The sequence below is a fragment of the Haemorhous mexicanus genome, chromosome 20 (assembly GCF_027477595.1).
Source record: "Haemorhous mexicanus isolate bHaeMex1 chromosome 20, bHaeMex1.pri, whole genome shotgun sequence".
Taxonomy (NCBI): Eukaryota; Metazoa; Chordata; class Aves; order Passeriformes; family Fringillidae; genus Haemorhous; species Haemorhous mexicanus.
The window spans coordinates 7,656,655-7,675,687 of NC_082360.1; the positions used below are offsets into that span (position 1 = coordinate 7,656,655).

Below are 19,033 nucleotides of genomic sequence, written 5' to 3' on the forward strand. Positions count from 1 at the left end.
TGTCAGTGCAGTGCCTTGCCAGCACCTGTTGACCCATTCTGCTGCTGGAAAGGGAAGAAGAAAGGCAGCACAGAAACTTCAGCACTTAAAGGGCAAGAGGGTTTGCTCTGAAATCAACAATAAAGACTTTCAGAGCCTACATGTATTAACACAGTGGGACACAACTGTGCCAGGGGTTCATGTCACATTCCACTGGTTCTAAGCAAAGTTGACAGTTACCAGTGCTATTTATCTGCCTCAAAATTACAGAAGCTTGAAATCCACAGGTCTTCTGGATATGTTTAGGTGAACTCTTTTAAGTAACTGCAAAGTCACAGCATTTGTATCCTGTGGCAGCAGCAGAGGGACAGTTCTGCACATCAACAATATTTGTAACAAATTTTTAAATGAAAGTGACCTCTGGCAGTTATACAGCTCTAGCCAAACCCAGACATTTAAACAGTTACTCACAATACAGGGTTGTGTTTTATCTTTTAATCAAACCATTCCAGTTCTGCAGCTTGCTACAGTAGGATATAAATATTCAAACCCAACAGATCTATATTAGACTTCCTATAATAAAGAAAGTTTTCATGTATTACATAAAAACATACCCTAAGGGAAAAAACTGTTTTTCTTTTGGCCTACTTCTTTTTAAGACAGTAACATCCACCAGTGCACCTGCCACCCTCAGAACCAGAAGGCAGCATTTCACAGAACAGATCTGTACAATTGTTCACATCTTTTCACATCCTAGACGTTCCATTTTCAACACTGGATCCGTTAACTGGAGGCTCCACAATCAGTCTTGGCTCTATCAGCGCATCCCAGCTTTCAGTTATCTGAAAACAAACCACAAGCAGTACTTGGCAGCTGCCAGCAGCACCAGCAGATGCAATTTCTGTGCTATTATGCTTTTGCCTAGACCTGAGCAACAGCACCACTGAACCGAGATTACAGCTCCTCCTGTGAGTCACTGATCCCACTGGTGAACCTCAATCTGCCTGATGTCCTGGGTAAGGAAAGGTGCTGGTAAGAACAACAGTGATGAAAGGAAAAGCTGGTAAGAAAGGATCTCTATGAGACATGATGTTGTTTAGTAGCCAAAACAAGAGCCTTGATGAGTGGCTGTAATGCCAGTTAATTGAGTACCACACAAGAATTGATTATTATGATGTAAACATGCATGTTCTTGCTAGAAAGAAACAACTGGTTTTGCTTCCACTGATTCAAATCAGATGCATGATTACAAAGGGAATGTCCCTGAGGTGAAGAGAGGCAGGAAGCAGGGCAGGTGGCAGCCCTGCAAAGCTGGTGGCAGGACTCAGAGCAGGCCCCACGTACCTTGGTGTCCTGAGGCACCGCGTACTCGATCAGCTCCACTCCGTCCGCAGACTGGTACACCAGGTCGAACTTCCCTGGCTCCTTAGCAACTGCAAAACCAAACCAACAGCTCAACCAGCTACTAACCAAAGAAACTTTAAATGTTTACCACAAAAGCTGACCAAAATCAGTTTGGTTTTGGGGTTTGTTTTGGTTTTTTGTGCTTAGTGTCTGGGTTCGCAATTGTAACCAAAAATCTCGAGGAAAAATTGAGTACTACACACCAAAATTAAGGTAATTATCTGACTACTCACATGGGAAAGTGAACAGTATGTTGCTGAAATTTGACAAAAATGCTCATATGACAATTCATTAATTCTGGCTTACATGGCAACTGCAAGATACAGAGTTTGAGAAACATTCATCATTTCAGGTCTCAGGAACTGCACCTTGTCATTGCAGGGACTCATTCCACACCCACTCTGAAGACACACCATTATGATGTCACATTTTCGCTCTAAAATAATAACATATTTTCTTCCTTTCTGAAATAATTTCTTTCAGAAAATGAAACCATAGTAGAGGTGAGTTACTGACCACTCAAACTGATTGAAAAAAATATTTTGTAAATACCCATGAGCATCTTTCAGCTCAGCTAGCAAGGGATAGAACTTCTCAATGTAAACAGACGTTTTGGGGAAGGAACGAGGAGGGGAGGGGTGTGTTGAGAATGATCCCAAGGAAACTGGGAATACTCCTGAAAGATGAAGTGTTCCATGGACTTCTGATTTTCCAGGTGATAGCACATGACAACAAGCCGTTGGTGTCCCCAGGTACGTACATTGTCCTGCTGATGTTGAAAGGATCTCAAGTTCAATCTGCTTTTTTTCATCATTCCAACTGATTATTTTTGCCTCCTTCACAAAGCAACACGAAAAGAATCAGGTAAGACACACTTCAGCACTGGTTAAGTATTCAATATTTACAACCTGTGCACTACTTGATTGCTGCCAGAGGAAATAAGTATATTTGGCTATCACATTTTCCAGTCTCCATGTATAAAATCTGTAAAGAAATAATGCTCAGCAATCTGTAACTACTGGCATCAATAAACCAAAGTAACTCATTGTCACTAACTTTGCAGTTTAAATCAGTACTTACCCAGAAACCAAGTTATTTGAAGTAGCAACAAAATTTTACTTGCACCAGTTTTAAGAACTTGCCCTAACTTCAAATAGCAGTAGACTCAAATACAGCTACATTTTTCTACTTGAGGGTCTGTATTTTTTGTAATCTCTAAAATATTACTGAGTATTAATAATCCTTGTAGTTGGTGGTTTGTTGGTTTTGGTTTTTTTTAATAACAGCTACACCTTTCAAGTTTTCAATTAGTTTTGGCTTCTAGAGTTTTGATTTTTACTACTGCACCAAAAATAGCCTGTGGAGTCAACTGGATGCAAGGAAAAACACTGCACACCATCAAAATATTTAAGCCATACATCACCTATCATAGTTCTGTGAGTGAATAAAGGGAGGAAAGAAAACCAGTACCTTATAGTCTGAAATTTCAGGACTGTAATTTTCAGTTAGTTCCAGGCGCTGTTGAAAGAAATACAAATAACAAATTGTAACTTTTCACAATCTTTGATGATTCCAACTACATCCAGACACAGTTTCCTCAGCTGCAGAAAAGTGCAAGTGCCAATTCTCCTGGAACCCAATGGCAATCATGGTGCCAGGTATACTTCCAGGACTTGCTGCTCCACAGGATTTACGCTCAGGTCAAGCTGTGTGAGGAGATCAGGGAGACGGATCCCAGTCTCCTCAACTGCAGGGATTTAATTTTCATCTTCTTTTTTATTTTGCAGTGCAGGGTAATTATTAGATGGTAGACTTGCAATAACATTTACATGGAAAAATAACATTGTAATGACAACAGAGATGGCATTTCTTGTGTTCTACTAATACAGAAAGCCTAAAGAAATGCACTTAACTTCTGTATTTGCTCCAAACTTTGTAAAAAATCAAAGCCAGGCTTTACAACAAATGAATTTTTTAGAGAAACTGTTAGGTCAGAAACTTAGGAGTGGCCCAAATGAAGCAATTTTAACCTACTAACATTCAGCAATCCCAGAGTTTACCTTAAAGGCAATTCTTTCTCCCACTTGGGGTGGAGCAGCTAGAAGAGGTAACACACTATAGTCTCTCTTGGGAATCTCCATGGAATTCTGTGAAACAAAGAGTAACCCACTGATTTAATTACTGTATCAGTGAAAACAGAAGACAATGTTCACGGATTGCAAGAATCACTGAGAAGAGCAAGGTACATGCTTTGTTTTTAGATACAGAATACAATTACTTTATTGTTGCTTCACAAACACGTCCTCAGGCTGACAAATGGAATTACAGTAAATAAAAGATGAGCCTTTATCCCACTAATCTATTTCTGCTGTTATGAATTACTCTCATCCTGTAGGTTCTTTGTACAGTTCAAGCTGCCAGGGAAAGGTGACCTCTGCCTGTGTCAGTCACTCACCTGGACAAGGACAGAAGTGTTTGTCGCAGCTTCATTTAACTGCCTCTGTTTCTGGCCTTCACTGCTGTAGTTATAGAAGAAGCCAGGATTTGCTCCTCTCCCATGGCCCCTCATCATCCCACGAAACCCACGGCCCCTAGGGCCTCTCCAGAAGTTATCCTCTCCTGTTCCACGCCCCCTTCCACGGCTCGGGCTGGCAAATGATCCTTGGACACTGGCTGGCAACTGTTTAGTGCAGTTCCTTACTATGGAAATACCCAGTCCAGCACCTGCTGCAGATTTTTTAATGACCAGTGTTTCTGAATCTGAACTATCAGTGTCTGAAGAGGAGCTCTGTGCTTTGGGAGCCGTGGTGCTGGCTTTTACAGCCACCACATGGTTTGGCACTGATTTTTCCTCTGCAGTGCTGTCTTGTGCTGGTGTCACCTTCTCATCCTCTGTACTCGAGTCAGAATCTGAACTAGAAGACTGGGGTTTTTTAGCATTTTTACTAATTGCAGTCTTAGTCTTTTCAGTGTTAGACTTTACAGTCACTTTATTAGTTTTCACATCAGAATCTGAAGCAGCTTGGGATTTGTCTTTGGGAAGTGTCACCACTACAGGTTTATGGGAGGATTTATTTTCTTTCACCTTTAATTCACTGCTGTCACTGTCAGACGATGTGCTGGAGGAATGTGAAGCTCCCACCCTCTTTTTCCTGGACTGTGTTGTGATCTTTTTGGTGCTATTTTTACCAGAATTTAGAGAAAAGCTCTCATCTGCCCGTTCTAAGGCCATCTTTGCTGCAGCAACCTTTGTCTGCTTTTCATCCTTCTTTTTTGTTGCCAACTGCTTCTCCCTCTCTGTTTTTTTCATCTTTTTAGAATGGGAAGTAGAGCTCTCTTCCTTACCTTCTGCGAGTCTATTTCTTCCCCTAACTTCTTCCTTTCTTTTTCTTTTTGTGTACCTTTTCTGAGAGTCCCAAGTATCTACAGAGGTCTCTTCCCTACAAGAGGAATACTCAAGGTTATGCTTCTCCTTTTTCCTTTTATGCTTGCCTTCATTCCTAGACAATTCTTCCTCATCCTCCTTGTGTCTGTGCCTTTTTTTGTCTTCTTTTGTTGTGTAAATAAAGCCATCATCTATTTCTTCATAATCATCTGCAACTATCTCTTCCAATTTTACTCTGTTAAAAAAACACAAACAAAAGCCACCGTTCAGCATAATGGAGAATTTTCCCCACATGTGAGCAGCTTAGGCAAGTTCCCCTAGAGTGAAGATGCTCCAGCTCTTCCCTGGACAGTCCAGAACCCTTCCCTGCAGGCACAGGCTCCCCTTCCATCTTCGGGAACATTTCCTTTCCAACTGCTTGGCTCCCTTTACCCTTTTGGACAAGCTGGGGTGTCTCAGGTGCTGGGAGTCAGTGCCCGTGGGCACCCGGCTCCCACTCCACTGCCCAGGGAAGGAGGAGCTCAGACCCCCGGGGAAGCCCCATCCCTGTCCCACCAAAACCACGTGGAGATTCACAGAATCCCGGAATGGGTCAGGCTGGAAGGGACCACAGTGGGGTCATCTGGTCCCACCTCCCTGCCTAGGCAGGGTCATCCCAGAGCACAGGGTTGTGTACAGAGGGCTCTGCAACATTCCCAGTGAGGGAAACTCCACATCCTCTCTGTCCCAGCGGGCGGGCCCTGCACCTCACGGTCAGGTGGAACTTCCTGGGCATCAGTTCCTGCCCGCTGCCTTTTGTCCCACGGCTCGGCAGCACCGGGCAGAACCGGCCCGGCCCTGGCACCGCCCTTAGACACTGACAGACACTGATGAGGCGCGTGTGTGGGACTGACCCCCGATCCCGCTGTCCCGGTCCGGATCCCGCTTTCTCTGTCCGATCCCGCTGTCTCGGTCCCTATCCCACTGTCCCTATACCGGTCCCTGTCCCGCTGTCCCGCTCCCGCTGTCCCTGTTCCCATCCCGCTGTCCCGGTCTGGTCCCTACCGCAGCGAGTCGTTGTCCCGCACGAGGCGCGCGCTCTCGGCGGGCGGCAGCAGCGCCCCCTCGAGGAAGAGGCTGAGGCGGGCGCGGCGGCTGAAGCCGAAGCGATGGCGGATGAGGCTGAGCAGGTCGGTGACGAGCCGCGCCTGGCCCGGCTCCAGCAGCAGCCAGCACAGCGCGCAGCCCGGGCTGGCCGGCGGAGGGTGGTCGAACACCAGCCGCAGCCGCACCGGACTGGCACCGCTGCCGCCGGCCGCCATCATGGCGGTGGAAGAGGAGGAGGAGGAAGAGGAGGAGGAGGCGGGCGCGGGGGGCGGTGCCTCAGGGCGGGCCGGGCCGGCCGGTCCTGTGACCACGGGAGCTGAGGGAGCGATGGGGCTGCTCCGGGCTGTGACCGCGCTGTCCGTGCTGCTGCTGGCGGCAGGTACTGGCCGGGCCGGGCGGGACGGGAGCGGGACCTCCGGACACGGGCCTCCAGGCAAAGCGCTCCTGTGTCCCTCAGCCGCTGCCGGGCAGGGCCCGGGCTGAGCAGCGCGAAATTCCGCTTGCTGGGGTGGCGGTCGGGCGGGACGGAGACAGTAGCGGCAGTCCCGGCGGGAGCAGCAAAGCCTGGCCACCGTGGCTTAGAAAAGCCTTACTGCTCCTGCTCCAGTGCGCTGTTGCCTTCTGCCCTGATCCCTGAGATTAAAGGATGCAGTGTCAAAGGTCTGTTCCGTGTCCGAGATGGACAGTAGACTGACTGCGATAGGTAACCAGACTTTACTGACTTAAATTATATTTTGGATTCCTTTAGAAGTGACTCTCTGTCTGCATCTGCTCTCCTTGGGGACAGTGCAGCGGAGCGGTCCCTGCAGACGCCCAGCTCACAGTGCTGGGATAAGTTCAGGTCTCGGGTCATGGTGCCGATAACTCTGGCTTTGGGGGTTCGATCCCCGCCCGGTTGGACTCGGTCTTTTTAGGTCCACTTCTGTTCAGAATATTCTGTGATCCTTGTCGAAATTTCAGCTGGTTATGGCAGTTATTTCACTGGGGCTGTGCCTTCAGCCCAGGCCTTGAAAACACTTCAAGAACAAATTATAACAGCGTTTGGGCTGTTATTCCGGCGGCAGTTCTAACGCCAGGCTCTGATAAGGCAGCATTTATAATTACACACTTCTTTCATTGATGGTAACTCAGCTGTGGGTGGGGGTGTAAGTATAGGCAGGTTTCTTATAGGAATTACTTTTCATACTAGTAGCACTTCTAATTATCACTCCCAGGATTGAAATGTAATGTTTTGGAGCAATTCTGGTGGAAAGTTCAAAGCTGAGCCTTTTATCTAGCTGATTGTTATTGTTATTCCCCTCAAGGTGTAGTTCTGAGGCAGCCCCAAGAGCCCAAAGAGGTGTGGGGATATGTGGAGGTTCGGAGCAAGGCCCACATGTTCTGGTGGCTCTACTATGCAAATAACCCAACCAAAGACTTCACAGAGTTACCTCTTGTCTTGTGGCTTCAGGTAAGGTTTGGTGAGAGACACCTAAGCAATAATTCTTTCCATCTGTGCCTGGTTTAGTCTGATATCTGATATTGTGCAGTTCTATAGAAACAGAATTCAAAACTGCCTGGTTCTAAATACCTCACCTTGTGAATGAGGTGTTGGGGCTGGGAAAACATAACAGTGATTTCATTCTGCAGTTTTGGGGTGTCCTCAAGTGCCCACCTTCCATCAAGTTCGATTGCAATAACAGAGGTTGTTCTTTCATATAATAGTAGTGATTTTTGTGCATTGTAATTTCACAGCTCCTTTCCTGAGGAGTTTGAAGTCTAAATAATATTCAGAGAGAGAGTAAGTAAAATAATCAGAGATTGAGGGTGATTTCTAAATGGAAACAATCCCAGTTTGATAAAAGTGATGGCGTGTTCTCCACAGTACATTTCAGAAGTTAACGCTTAATAGAATCACTTGAGGACTTGTTCTTATTCTTTCTGGGTTATTTAATCAGTGTGAAACCCACAAGCTGTACATGCTGATTAAGTTAATGACTTGCAAAGCCCCAGTTAGCAGATAGTTAACTTTTGCACTCCATATTTGGGGAGTAAGGTTTTCAAACTGTGCTCACATTGCAGGCACCTCACCAGAAGCTCTCACAAGTGGATCACTGCTTCTCTGTGGAATTCTTGCTTTCAGAAATGAAATGTGTGTGCATAGCCCAAGACCATGAGAAACAGAACCTGCTCTGCAAATTAACGTGTAGTGCAAAAACCATTTCTAAAAATTTACAATCTGTCATTCTACTTACTGGCTGGCTCGTATTTTTCTTCCATCTGTCATATCTATGCCATGCTGCCTTTTAACATCTGTGTCATTTGATATTTCTCTGCAGGGAGGTCCAGGATCTTCAGGCTGTGGATATGGGAACTTTGAAGAAATTGGTCCATTAGACAAGGAAATGAAACCAAGAAATACAACCTGGGTACAGTAGAGTTCACCTTCTAACTACTAATTACAAATGTTTGTTTGCTTACCTAAGCAGATGATCACTACACAGAAAAACACAGTACAATTTTTCATTAAAAGTTCGGTAGAAATAAAATATTTCGAGTTAAAATATTGTGGTTATTAAATTAGCTTATAGGAATAGCCTTGTTTAGATCTGAGGGGTAGACATTAATTAATTCAAAGAAGTATGTATATTCCATGGAACTGTGAAATGCAGATGTCTGGGAAATAGAGAGGAGGGAAATTGTAGAAAGAGTTCTTTCAATTCACAGCTTCATTGTGTGCAGTCACAGAGCTTTTTCTGGGTGGCTGGCAGTGTAAAACCTATGGCTTATAATTACAGGTCCAGTATGGCCTTCAAGGGAAAACAAATTACAGCTGCTTATGAAGGTGGAAGTTTAATTAGAGCAATATATTTGTGCTTTGTACCAACAGTCTGAAGTACTCCAGAGTTCCCCTAGGTGACCTGCCTCTGGATCACTGGGAGTTTTGGGGTGTATTTCTAGTTACAGATTGGGGAAATTGAAGGTCTTTATCTTGCACCTAATTTTTCTGCAAGTTTTTTCAGGTTCAGGGATTTACTGACTCAGTTAATCATTTGTGCCATGTTTTTTTGCTGGTGCTGAACTGAGGTTTTATACAAACCTTTCTGCCTCTACAGTTACAGGCAGCCAGTATCTTGTTTGTGGATAATCCTGTGGGCACTGGATTCAGTTATGTGGATGATTGTAGCTTGTTTGCCCAAAACCTTACCACAGTAGTTTCTGATATGATGGTTTTTCTTGGAGAATTCTTCAAGTGTAGAACAGAATTCCAGGTAAGTGAATTGAATTATTGTTTATTGTTGTATTTTTCCTCTTCTTTTCAATAGAATTCAAAAAGAATTAGGGAACAGACTTCCAGGTGAGCAGTGTTTTGCTGTTAGCTAGTGTGTGGTGAAGCTATAACCACTGTCTCTTATTTTCCACATTTCAAAAGTTGTATCTTGATTTTGGGGTTAGTTAGATAAGCATTGGGATGGATTGCTGTCTGTTGGGTCATCCAAGCAGCTGCTTAGAGTTCCAAAATACTTCAGAACCAACCCCAGCAAATCACCAGGATGTTATGGAAATCTAATGTACAGCTTAAAACAAGAAAAACATTAAATGTTTGATGATAAGAGGTGAATAGCCAGTGCCTGGGTCCTGTGGGATGTGGGAGATGGTTGGAGGCATCTTCTGCCCTCCACACAACGAGTTCCTTGTGTGCTTTTTCTCTCCCCAGACCATCCCATTCTACATATTTTCTGAATCTTATGGAGGTAAAATGGCTGCTGGGGTTGCTTTAGAGCTGCACAAAGTAAGTACTTGGAGGATACAGTTCACTTTTCACTTCAAAACAGGGGGTTCTCTTTTCTGGAATACACTGTCCCTGTTTTTACAGTACTACTTACTTTTTTCACTTAATGAAAACTGATTCTAGAGTCATGAATAGCTAAAATTTAATTCTTGGTGTTTTGTTTTGGTTTGGTTTTCCTCTTGTTCATGAAGGCTGTTCAAAAAGGGACCATAAAGTGCAATTTTATGGGGACTGCTCTTGGAGACTCGTGGATTTCTCCTTTGGGTATGTTTTAACTCCTCAGACTGTGGATGATTTGTTGTTGTTATTTTGTTTTGTTGGGTGTTCTAATCATTCCATGCCTGATGTCAAAAAGGCCATGCCTGCCTTAAGTGAATTAACTGTCTAGTGAATCTGGTAAATCAAAAATACTGCAGCCTTGCAAGTCTTCTTGTGACTGAAGAATCTCTCCTTAGAATGTATCTAGATTAGGAAAAGTCAGAGAGCAAGGTCAGCAGGGAGCACACTTGCATCTGAAGTGGAGGGATGGTAAAATGCCCCTACACATCTCCACAGCCTCTGAGGTGTTTTGTGTGTCCTGTGCTGAAATGTGACCACCAAGTGATTCACAAGGCTGCAAGTGAGATTTGTGCCTGGTGGAGGATAAAAAGCAAATTAAAGGGCTCGTGGTCCTTCAGTGGTATTGGCAGGGGCAGGCTTTACAGATTCTCTGCAGCACAGAACAATACCAAGCAAACTCTTATCTGTCTGCCATCAGCTGATCCTTGAGAATTTACAAAGTTGTTATAAAACAGATGTGGTTTTTAACTCAGTTTTTCCCTGTGACTTTTCAAACAGATCAGTTTAGATAATTCCCATCCTCTTGTTAGACCTCTGGCAATGTGCTGCAGTGCTGGGGGGAGAATATTTTGGTAGAAATGTGTTGATTGCTTTAAATAAATTTCACTGGTTAACTCATAGGGGATTAATGATGTTGCAGGATTTGTAAAGAACCTGCTCTGTGGTACATAACCTTAGGGTTAAACAAAGCTTACTGATTAATTTTTACTGAATAATTAATCTCCATTTATTTTTCTCATAAAAATTGTTGCCCCAGTAAAGGAGAAGTTAGTTAAATCTTTTATCAATGATTGATTGTCAGTTTGATGCTTGAAATCTGTTCTGTTTGTTTAGACTCTGTGCTGTCCTGGGGGCCCTACCTTTACAGCATTGTAAGTACCTTCTTAAACTCTTGGTCCTCACCTGATCCCTTGTGCTGCCATACAGTACAAATGGATGTTGAGTTTTAAGATTACCTCTTGGCCTGAATAAAACCTCGAAAACATGGAGGCTGTTAGCAATAAATGGATGTGGAATTGTAATTGAAGCTCTCCTTCTTTGTGTTTGTCTTCCAGTCTCTCCTTGATGATAATGGTCTAGCAGAGGTGACTGCTATTGCCAAAGAAATAATGGATGCAATAAATAAAAATCAATATGGGCTGGCTACTGAGCTCTGGGGCAAGGCTGAAGGTGTCATTGAAGAGGTGAGATCTTTGACTAACATTAAGAACTAACTGCTGCCTGGGGAGGCACATGATTTCAAGTTATCCTTTCTATGAGTTCTGAGCTGGTATGAATTCTTCAACCCTCTGCCCAGTCATTTTTGCCAGGATTTGTTGTATCCCAGTGCTGATATAAAGGAGTGTTTGTTATGCCCTGCTGGAAGAGTTAGAGAGAAAGTGGGCAGGACAGCCCTTGAGGTCTTCCAGAATTGCACTGAGGTTTCAGCATACAACTGCTCCTCTTGATTCCACAGTTTCAATTTAAATAAACTATATCTCCTGGAAAACTTTGAATATTGAAAACTGTATCCACCAAGACACAAACTTGAAGTTAAGCACACATCTCTATTTGAAGAACTACAGTAGGTGGACGGGATGGAAAGGATCCTCAGGTTATGGTCTGTTACTGTGGGTCACTGCATCTCTTTACTTAGAAAGTTCCAGCATAAAAGACTGGTAAAGTTTTGCTTTGGTTTCTCCTTAAAAGAGGTTGCTCCAAAATCTGATTCTTTGTTACATCTCAGTCTCTTCTACATGTAAGGCTCTGGCTTCCTTGGACAGGCTAATCTGGAACCACTTCCTTTTTTCTTTTTTTGTTCTTTTTTTTTGGAGCTTTTTGGTTTGTTTTTTTTTTTTTTTCTTTTCTGTGATTCATAACTGACAGTGCCTTGCACATAGTTGGTTTCACTTCTTGCTGTTCAGAAGGAATTTTTGGTTCCTGTTTTACTTTTCAAATCTACTGGGCTTCCCCTCTCAGTTGTGATGGTGCTGGCAGGTGAAGGCACTGCAGTTCTTGTGCAGTTACTGTTGTGAGCTGATTTCTGACCTAAGCATCAGAACATTAAAAACTCAAAAATCAAGTAAAGCAGGGCTTTGAGAATCTGGAGTAACTTCTCTAATTACAACACTGCTCACATTTGTCCTTGGGTGCAGGCAGCCTCTGTCAGCTGCATCAGAGCTGCCAATCTCCAGTGCCTGGGCACATCCAGCTGTTAGCAGCTCTGGAAGATGGGTGGCTCATACCCAGCACCACGTTTTCAAGGAAGCATTTTAGATTTTGGAGGATTGTAGGTTGGAAGGATGTTGAGCAAGAGCAGTACCACACCAGACCTGGCAGAAGGGACTGTCTAAAAGCATCACCTGGCACAGCAGCTCTGTGCCATGAGTAATGCAGGGTAAGACTTCCTGTAGCTTCACATCTGCTTCAGAGGAGTAAATAGCATCTCTGGCACAACCCATGTGTGAACAATACAGGCTTGAGGAATCTCCTTCCTGCTTCTCAAAGCAAATGTAGAACTGAAGTTTTTCCACAAGTATCTTCCTGGCATGCAGGTAAAGTGACAGGTCACAGGGTCCATTATTTAGGATTTACTTTTTTTTTTTCCCTTTTCAGGAACAGCTGTTCTTTGTCTCTGAGAAATGTTTTTATTAGTGTTACTAAAATTATCTTGTGTTTTCAGAACACAGACAATGTGAACTTTTATAACATCTTGACTAAGGAGGTTCCAGAAGTGAAATCAGATGAACAAGAAAATCTCCATCTCAGTAAGTTGTATTTGAACTTGAACTTCTGAAGCCTTGAATTTCCATTCACATGCGTTCCACTCTGACAGTGGAAAGAGTCTCAGTGTAGCACATCCTTAAAATGGATGTTGATATTCTGTCAGAGCAGAACTTGTTTGCTGTTGCATAAGTAGGGACAGATAGGAATGTGGAACAACCCTATAGATGACACCTCCACCTATACATCCTGCACAAATTACAGCGAGGAAGCAGTCAGTATAATTGCAACATGGTTTCATGACCTTTTAAGTTACTTCCTCTTACTGTCTTTCATTTCTGTCTTTAAGACAGGACACCAAAGTGTCTCATCAGTGGAAACAGTCTGATTAAATTCTTGCTCCGTGATTTTTGTGCATCAATGCAAAAAACACACGTGTAGAACTTTTCAAACTCTTTTTCTGTTGGCTTCATAAGGGAAGGTGAAATGAACTCCTGAAAGTAAAACATTGCAGCTCAAAGATAACTGGTCTATTGAGAAGAGCCAAGTGGTTAAAGCAGAAGCTGATGCCCAGAAAAACTGCAGTGTTAGCTAAAAGTCGGAATGGATGGCATCTTCCTGTCCTACATAAGGGTTGGCTTCAGTGGTTTCTGGTAAAAGTAAGCAAATCTCTCTCTGTGGTGCTGCATTTTCATTAGAAAAGGGTTTGTTGGCCATGATTGACACTGAAGATTATCTGTGCAGGATGGTGTCTTAAGTGTGCCAGTGATCAAGGCGGGTTCGCTGTTTTTCAGTGCGGCTTTTCCAGCGCCATGTCAGAAAAATGCATCAGAACAGCCTCGATGAGCTGATGAATGGGCCCATCAGAAAGAAGCTGATGATCATTCCTGACTGTGTGAAGTGGGGAGGTACTTTCCTGTCTGCTAGTGTGCACCTGATGAGTTCATTATCACTGTTTTAGAGTATTGCATCCTGTAGGAAAATACTCTGGCAACTGCTCTCATTCAGTTGTCAGTTGTCCGTGGGGCTAAGGAGGGGATTTGTTCTCAGAAATGAAGATGTTGTGGGGCAGGCCTGTGGGAGCAAGTGTGGTTCTGATTCTGATTCTGCTGCTCGTATCTATATTTAGCCAAGTAACTAAAAATACAGGGGGAGGGAGGAAGATCCTCTGTATTTCAGGAACTGGTTTCTGTCTCTCATGCAGTCTTGCTGAAACTCCTGTCAGTTTTTCTGTGCCAGAAGTCTGGTATCATGTAATGATGCACCTTATGGAGAAGGGGGTAAAACAGGCTTAAAGGGCTGATGTCAGCACTCTGTGTGTGTAAATAGGAGCCAGAAACTACAGCACTGTCCATGAGCTCCAGTGGGAGCACAGCTGCTGTCTGCTCCTCCTGTTCCTCAGACTGACAAATCACTGCCACTTTTGGCTAGAATTGTTTTTTGTGCAGCTGTGAACTCCATTTTAAAGCCTTTAGCCCATGCTTCTGTCCCAACTTGGGGATACATCCTTCATCACTTAAAATTTGTCTTTCTGGTTCCAACCAGGTCAGTCCAGACAGGTCTTTGAGAACATGGCTGAGGACTTCATGAAACCTGTCATCGATATTGTTGATCAGCTTTTGGCAGCCAATATCAGTGTTACAGTCTATAATGGGCAGCTGGACCTCATTGTTGACACCATGGGTGAGGAACTTCTTCACTGGGGGTGGAAACAGAACATGTGATGAGTAGAATGTGGAGCTGTCCGTATATTGGTACCCAGATTTCTCCAATCTCCAAACCTCTTATCTAACTAGCAGTGCTGAAATACTACAGTCATGAATGAGCAGCACTTAGGATGTTTTGCTTATATCCCTTTGAGAGAGGCAAATCCTTTACCTTCATTATACTGTTGAGAAATGGATCTGCAACATCAGTAATTGCTTGATTCAGTGAAGCTAATAATTCACTTAATCCTCCTGGATAAGCACATAGATGTGTATGTGTGTATGCTCATTCATAGGCAAAGAATGCTGGTAATTAATGAGGGAGGGTGCAGTGGAAGAGTGATCACACCTGCTCTCAATGTAGGCTCCTGCACACCTTGGGCTTTGTTTGCTGCTTGCAAGATGCTGGTTTGGTCCAGGGGCAGTTTGGGAGCCAGGCCAAGTGCTGCTGAAATGCCTCACAAGGCTGCTGTGCTCCCTTCTGCTGGTCTTTTCTCACTGAGTTAAAGAATCTGCAGTCACAGAGACTCCACAAACACCTTCCTATGCTGTGAAAGGCTTTATTCCTTGTATGTCTCTGTCCACTTAGGTTTTCAGATGCCCTTCATGAACAACACAGCAATCAATAAATCCAGGAAGCGTGGTATTTAGGCTGTCAAAACAGATTAGCAGTTAGTGATGCTCCAGTTTATCACATTTTCATCTAAAATTGAGCTGTAGTTAACATGTAAATTCTTCCAGCAGTTCACAGGTAGGCTAAAGCTTTGTTCCTCTTGGAGTCCTAGATTGATCTTGTTGCTGTCTTGACCTCCACCTTCTCTAGCAGCACCTGGAAACAGAAAGCCTTTTCAGTCTCCTCTCAATGAGTGTCCAACAAACAGAAAAACAGTGCCTCTTCTGATTTCCAGGAGGGGGACTTGGTATGGCTGATGCCTCTCCATGGCAGGACATTCAAGGTGTTTGAGGTGCAAAGTGAAATATGTTGGAATTTCTAGGACTGCAGAGCCTCCAAGAAGCACATATTCAACTTGTACAAATCCTAAATCCATTTCATACACAGCTTCACTGTTTACTTATTCCCTTCTCCCCTCCATTGGTTTGTTTCAGTTTGTCCTGAATTTTCCAAGGCATAAGAAAATTGGTTTTAGGATCTGAACACACAGGCTGTGCTAACTCTGCTGTACTGGTATCCAGTTCAGGGGGTGTCCAGCTGAACTGGACTCCCAAGCTGCTGTGGAACCAAGTATTGGTAATTTCCAAGTATTGGTAATGAATGCTGTCTCTTATTTCCAACAGGCCAGGAGGCATGGATCAGGAAACTGAAGTGGCCTGATTTGGAGCAGTTCAGCCAGAAAAGGTGGAAGGCGCTGTATGTGTCTCCAGAATCCACCGAGACAGCTGCTTTCCACAAGGCCTATAAGAACTTTGCTTTCTTCTGGATTCTCAAGGCTGGGCACATGGTAAATTATTAATAAAGTCATTGGGGTGGAATCAGCAAGAAGACTGAAGATGTGTGTCTACTTCCTTATAGCAGCTGCTTATCCCGTGCTTTTCTCCATGCTAGGTACCAGCTGACCAAGGAGAGATGGCACTCAAAATGCTCAGGATGGTGACTCAGCAGCAGCACTAGGGAGGGGAGGTCATCTGGTCTGGCTTCCTGTCCCATAGCAGGGCTCTGGAGGATTGTGAATCTGGATCCGAAGCCAAAGGAGGCCCAGTGGCTGTTTGGGCACACAGCCTCCCTCATCTTGCTGATACTGTGCACAAGTGCTTGTGGAAAGGTGTTTTTTTCCTTGAATGAGTTATTGCTTTTGAATTTTTAAGCTGTGATTTGCTGCCTTAACACTGTTCATAAATGACTCTTCCAGAGGGAAGTCGCGTGTCATAAAGAACAAGCCCTGAACCTTTGCCTTGGAAGGATTTTGTGCTCTTGCCCTTCCCTGAATGCTCCCTTGTCTGTTTGCACACCAAGAGTAAAACTGATTTGACTTGATTTGCTTTGTGTTCCTCTGGGAGAGCTGACCTGCTTCATGAGGCTGTGGAATGTTCCTTTGTCCTCAGGCTTGAGTCACCTGGCTGGATTCAAGATGAAGCCATGGAAACGCCAGGACGGAGGACCTGCCCTAGAGGAATCACAGTCTGTCTCATCTTGCTGAGGTGCCTGAATTACGATCCAGGATTCTTCAGATTTTCTGTGCTCTGGAGAGAGAAAAACATCCCGCAGAGGAGTATTTGTCCCTTTTCATCTGACCATTTGTTTCTTGTTTCCATTCTTCGTAATGCCCACTACTCAAACTCTGCCTTTATCCTCAACACCTAAAGCACATCCAGCAGGAATTCCTGCTTTTCTGTATCCTGAAGCAGAAGGCCTGTGAATACCCTCTTGTACCAAAGAGTCCCAACAGATAGAAGCTTCTTAAAACCTTCTGGGTTTAGCCAGAAGGAAAGGAGCATTATTTGAGCAATAACAGCATAGTTCTGAAATATTATAGGAATGTTTAAAAGAAGGATATACAAAGTCTTGATCCATATCTTTTGGAGATTTTTTGAAGTCTTGCAGAGACCTATTATTCTGAAACTTTTTTTTTTTTTTAAATACACAGTCAAGAAGAAACTGGTCATCATTTGACTTTTGCTATGGAGTATGAAGTAGTTGTTTTTTATTGGTGTCTGATAGGAGGCACAACAGCTCCTTCCAGCTGTCAGAAACTCACTCCAGCCACTGAAACTGTCATGAAATACCTGATAGCATTGTCTTAGCAAGAACTGAGGCACTGTCCTGGTTTAGGGCAAATTTGTGAGGAAACTCCAATAGGGGTCCCTCTAGAAAGCAGATTCAAGCCATTCCCACTACTGGTTTGGGAAGAGATTTCCTTAAGAAGAGGGGGGGAAAAAACTGTTTAACAAGCAAAGTATTCACAAGCATAAAAAATGAGTAATATTAAACAATAAACCTCTCTCTGTTCTGAAGAGATAGCAAATTCAGGAAGTCCTTGTGGTGGGGTATAGCTTGGCTTCCTCAGTCTCTTACCAGTGCCTCTGGTGCTGGAAAAGGCTGTGGCTCAGGCAGGCCACAGGTGTGAGCTCCCACACCTGTGCGAGAGGATTTTCTGGGTTTTCAGTCCAGAGCAGGTTTGAACAGTTCCAAGAAAAAAAAATAACATACAGTCCAGGGGACTTCAGAGCCTCAGGTGGCTAAAAAACTAAAAGGCAAAGGAGAGCTGTCTTCTGCTCTCTGTGCTGCAGACAGCACAGTTCAGGAGAGAAAAATGCTGAAGCTCTTTGTCTCTATGTTTTGAAAACAAGCACCTCAGACATTTCACTGCTTCTCCTTCTCCCCCCCAGTTCACTCTCAGATCTAGTTTAAAAGGTGCAAAACATTTCTGGGCTGAGTAGACAAATGGGAATACAATCAGTATCATAAATTAACCCTAGGACAGGCACAAGGCTGTGTGAGCACCTGTGCAGTCACCCAGCAGCTGCACTATTGGTACCTAATCATTGCTTTCCTTTTTCATGTTCCCTTCTTGTGTTCTTGAGAACTTAAGCAATGCAGATCCAGATTTGTTTTTTGAAATACTTTTTTCAATAAATAGGTCTAATTCATTTCAGCATCACATTGATTTCACTGCTTGAAAAGGGTATTATTTCCTGGTTTGGCTTTTAGGTGAACAAGAGGAGGTTGCTACCAGTGTGTAAATTTTCTTTGAATATTTTAAAATAATTTCCCTAGCAAATCAGTATGTTTTTGCCTGGGTAATGTGCTGGTTTGGGCTGGGGTAGAGTTAGTTTTCTTCCTAGTAGATAGTACAGGCTATGTTTTGGATTTGTGCTAGAGATTGTTGATAACATAGTTGTGTTCTAGTTGTGGCTGAGCAGTTCTGACAAGGCTTTTTCTGCCCTCACCAGACCCCACCAGTGAGGGGCCTTTTGCACAAGGAGTTGGAGGGGACACAGCCAGGACAGCTGACCCTAACTGACCCAAGGGATGTCCCAGGCCAGGTGGTGTCAGGCTCAGCTGGTGGAGAAGAAGGAAGGGAGGACACTGGGGGTGATGCTGTTTGTCTTCCCAAGTAACTGCTGCATGTGATAGCACCCTCCTTCCTTGGAGACAGCTGCACACCTGCCTGCCCTTGGGAAGTGGTGAATGAACTCCTTCTTTTGATTTGCTTGTTGCCTATTAAACTGTCCTTATTTCAACACGTGAGTTTTCTCACTTTTACCCTTCAGTCTCTTCCCCCATGTGTCTCAGGGGGAAAGTAAGTGGGCAGCTCTGTGGTGTTTGTTTGCTGGCTGGGGTTAGACCATGACAGCAGTTTGAGTTGGCTGGTCCTCAGTCCTGTTATATACAACATTCTGCATTAATCCTAAATTAATACTATAGGGCCTGAGGGAGGAAAAATAATTGAGAAGGTGATCTCTTCAGAAAGCAGCATTTAGTGTTGTTTTCACCTCTCTTTATCAAATGGGACATTGATTCAATTGCCATGGGCTGGTGCTCAGTCACAGGCTTGAGGCATCTGTTCCTTTTCCTGCTTTGTTTTAGCTTCAGCTGGTTTTTCTGTTGGCAGAGACAGCTTGTGAGGAAAAAAGATGGTGTCGAGAAGGCTGATGGTAATGATTTGTTGGTTTTACAGGCTATGCCAAATCTAAATGGAG

The 19,033-nt window shown here is 43.9% G+C and overlaps 2 protein-coding genes across 2 annotated transcripts; one reads left to right on the forward strand and one right to left on the reverse strand.

Annotated features, from left to right (window-relative positions):
- Positions 1-459: 459 nt before the first annotated feature.
- COIL (coilin) lies at positions 460-6,083 on the reverse strand. The gene is made up of 7 exons (XM_059864748.1): positions 5,813-6,083; positions 3,839-5,003; positions 3,444-3,530; positions 2,854-2,901; positions 2,144-2,219; positions 1,324-1,412; positions 460-821 (listed from the first exon to the last, which is right to left on the reverse strand). The coding sequence occupies exons 1-7, from the start codon at positions 6,070-6,072 to the stop codon at positions 726-728; spliced, it is 1,821 nt and encodes a 606-aa protein (XP_059720731.1). The 5' UTR covers positions 6,073-6,083; the 3' UTR covers positions 460-725.
- A 13-nt stretch (positions 6,084-6,096) lies between these two features.
- SCPEP1 (serine carboxypeptidase 1) lies at positions 6,097-17,980 on the forward strand. Its single transcript, XM_059864753.1, has 13 exons — positions 6,097-6,233; positions 7,159-7,304; positions 8,173-8,262; positions 8,950-9,105; positions 9,552-9,626; positions 9,818-9,890; positions 10,800-10,837; positions 11,021-11,149; positions 12,628-12,712; positions 13,463-13,576; positions 14,214-14,351; positions 15,671-15,834; positions 15,939-17,980. The coding sequence occupies exons 1-13, from the start codon at positions 6,182-6,184 to the stop codon at positions 16,002-16,004; spliced, it is 1,326 nt and encodes a 441-aa protein (XP_059720736.1). The 5' UTR covers positions 6,097-6,181; the 3' UTR covers positions 16,005-17,980.
- Positions 17,981-19,033: the final 1,053 nt, after the last annotated feature.

Coding starts and splice junctions, on each gene's coding strand:
- COIL (XM_059864748.1), bottom strand. CDS start 6,072: ATGATGGCGGCCGGCGGCAGCGGTGCCAGTCCGGTGCGGCTGCGGCTG. Junction 5,004..5,812: donor CGGGACAACGACTCGCTGCG/GTAGGGACCAGA, acceptor TTTTTTTAACAG/AGTAAAATTGGAAGAGATAG. Junction 822..1,323: donor CGGTGCCTCAGGACACCAAG/GTACGTGGGGCC, acceptor GTTTGTTTTCAG/ATAACTGAAAGCTGGGATGC.
- SCPEP1 (XM_059864753.1), top strand. CDS start 6,182: ATGGGGCTGCTCCGGGCTGTGACCGCGCTGTCCGTGCTGCTGCTGGCG. Junction 12,713..13,462: donor ACAAGAAAATCTCCATCTCA/GTAAGTTGTATT, acceptor GCTGTTTTTCAG/TGCGGCTTTTCCAGCGCCAT. Junction 15,835..15,938: donor TTCTCAAGGCTGGGCACATG/GTAAATTATTAA, acceptor TCTCCATGCTAG/GTACCAGCTGACCAAGGAGA.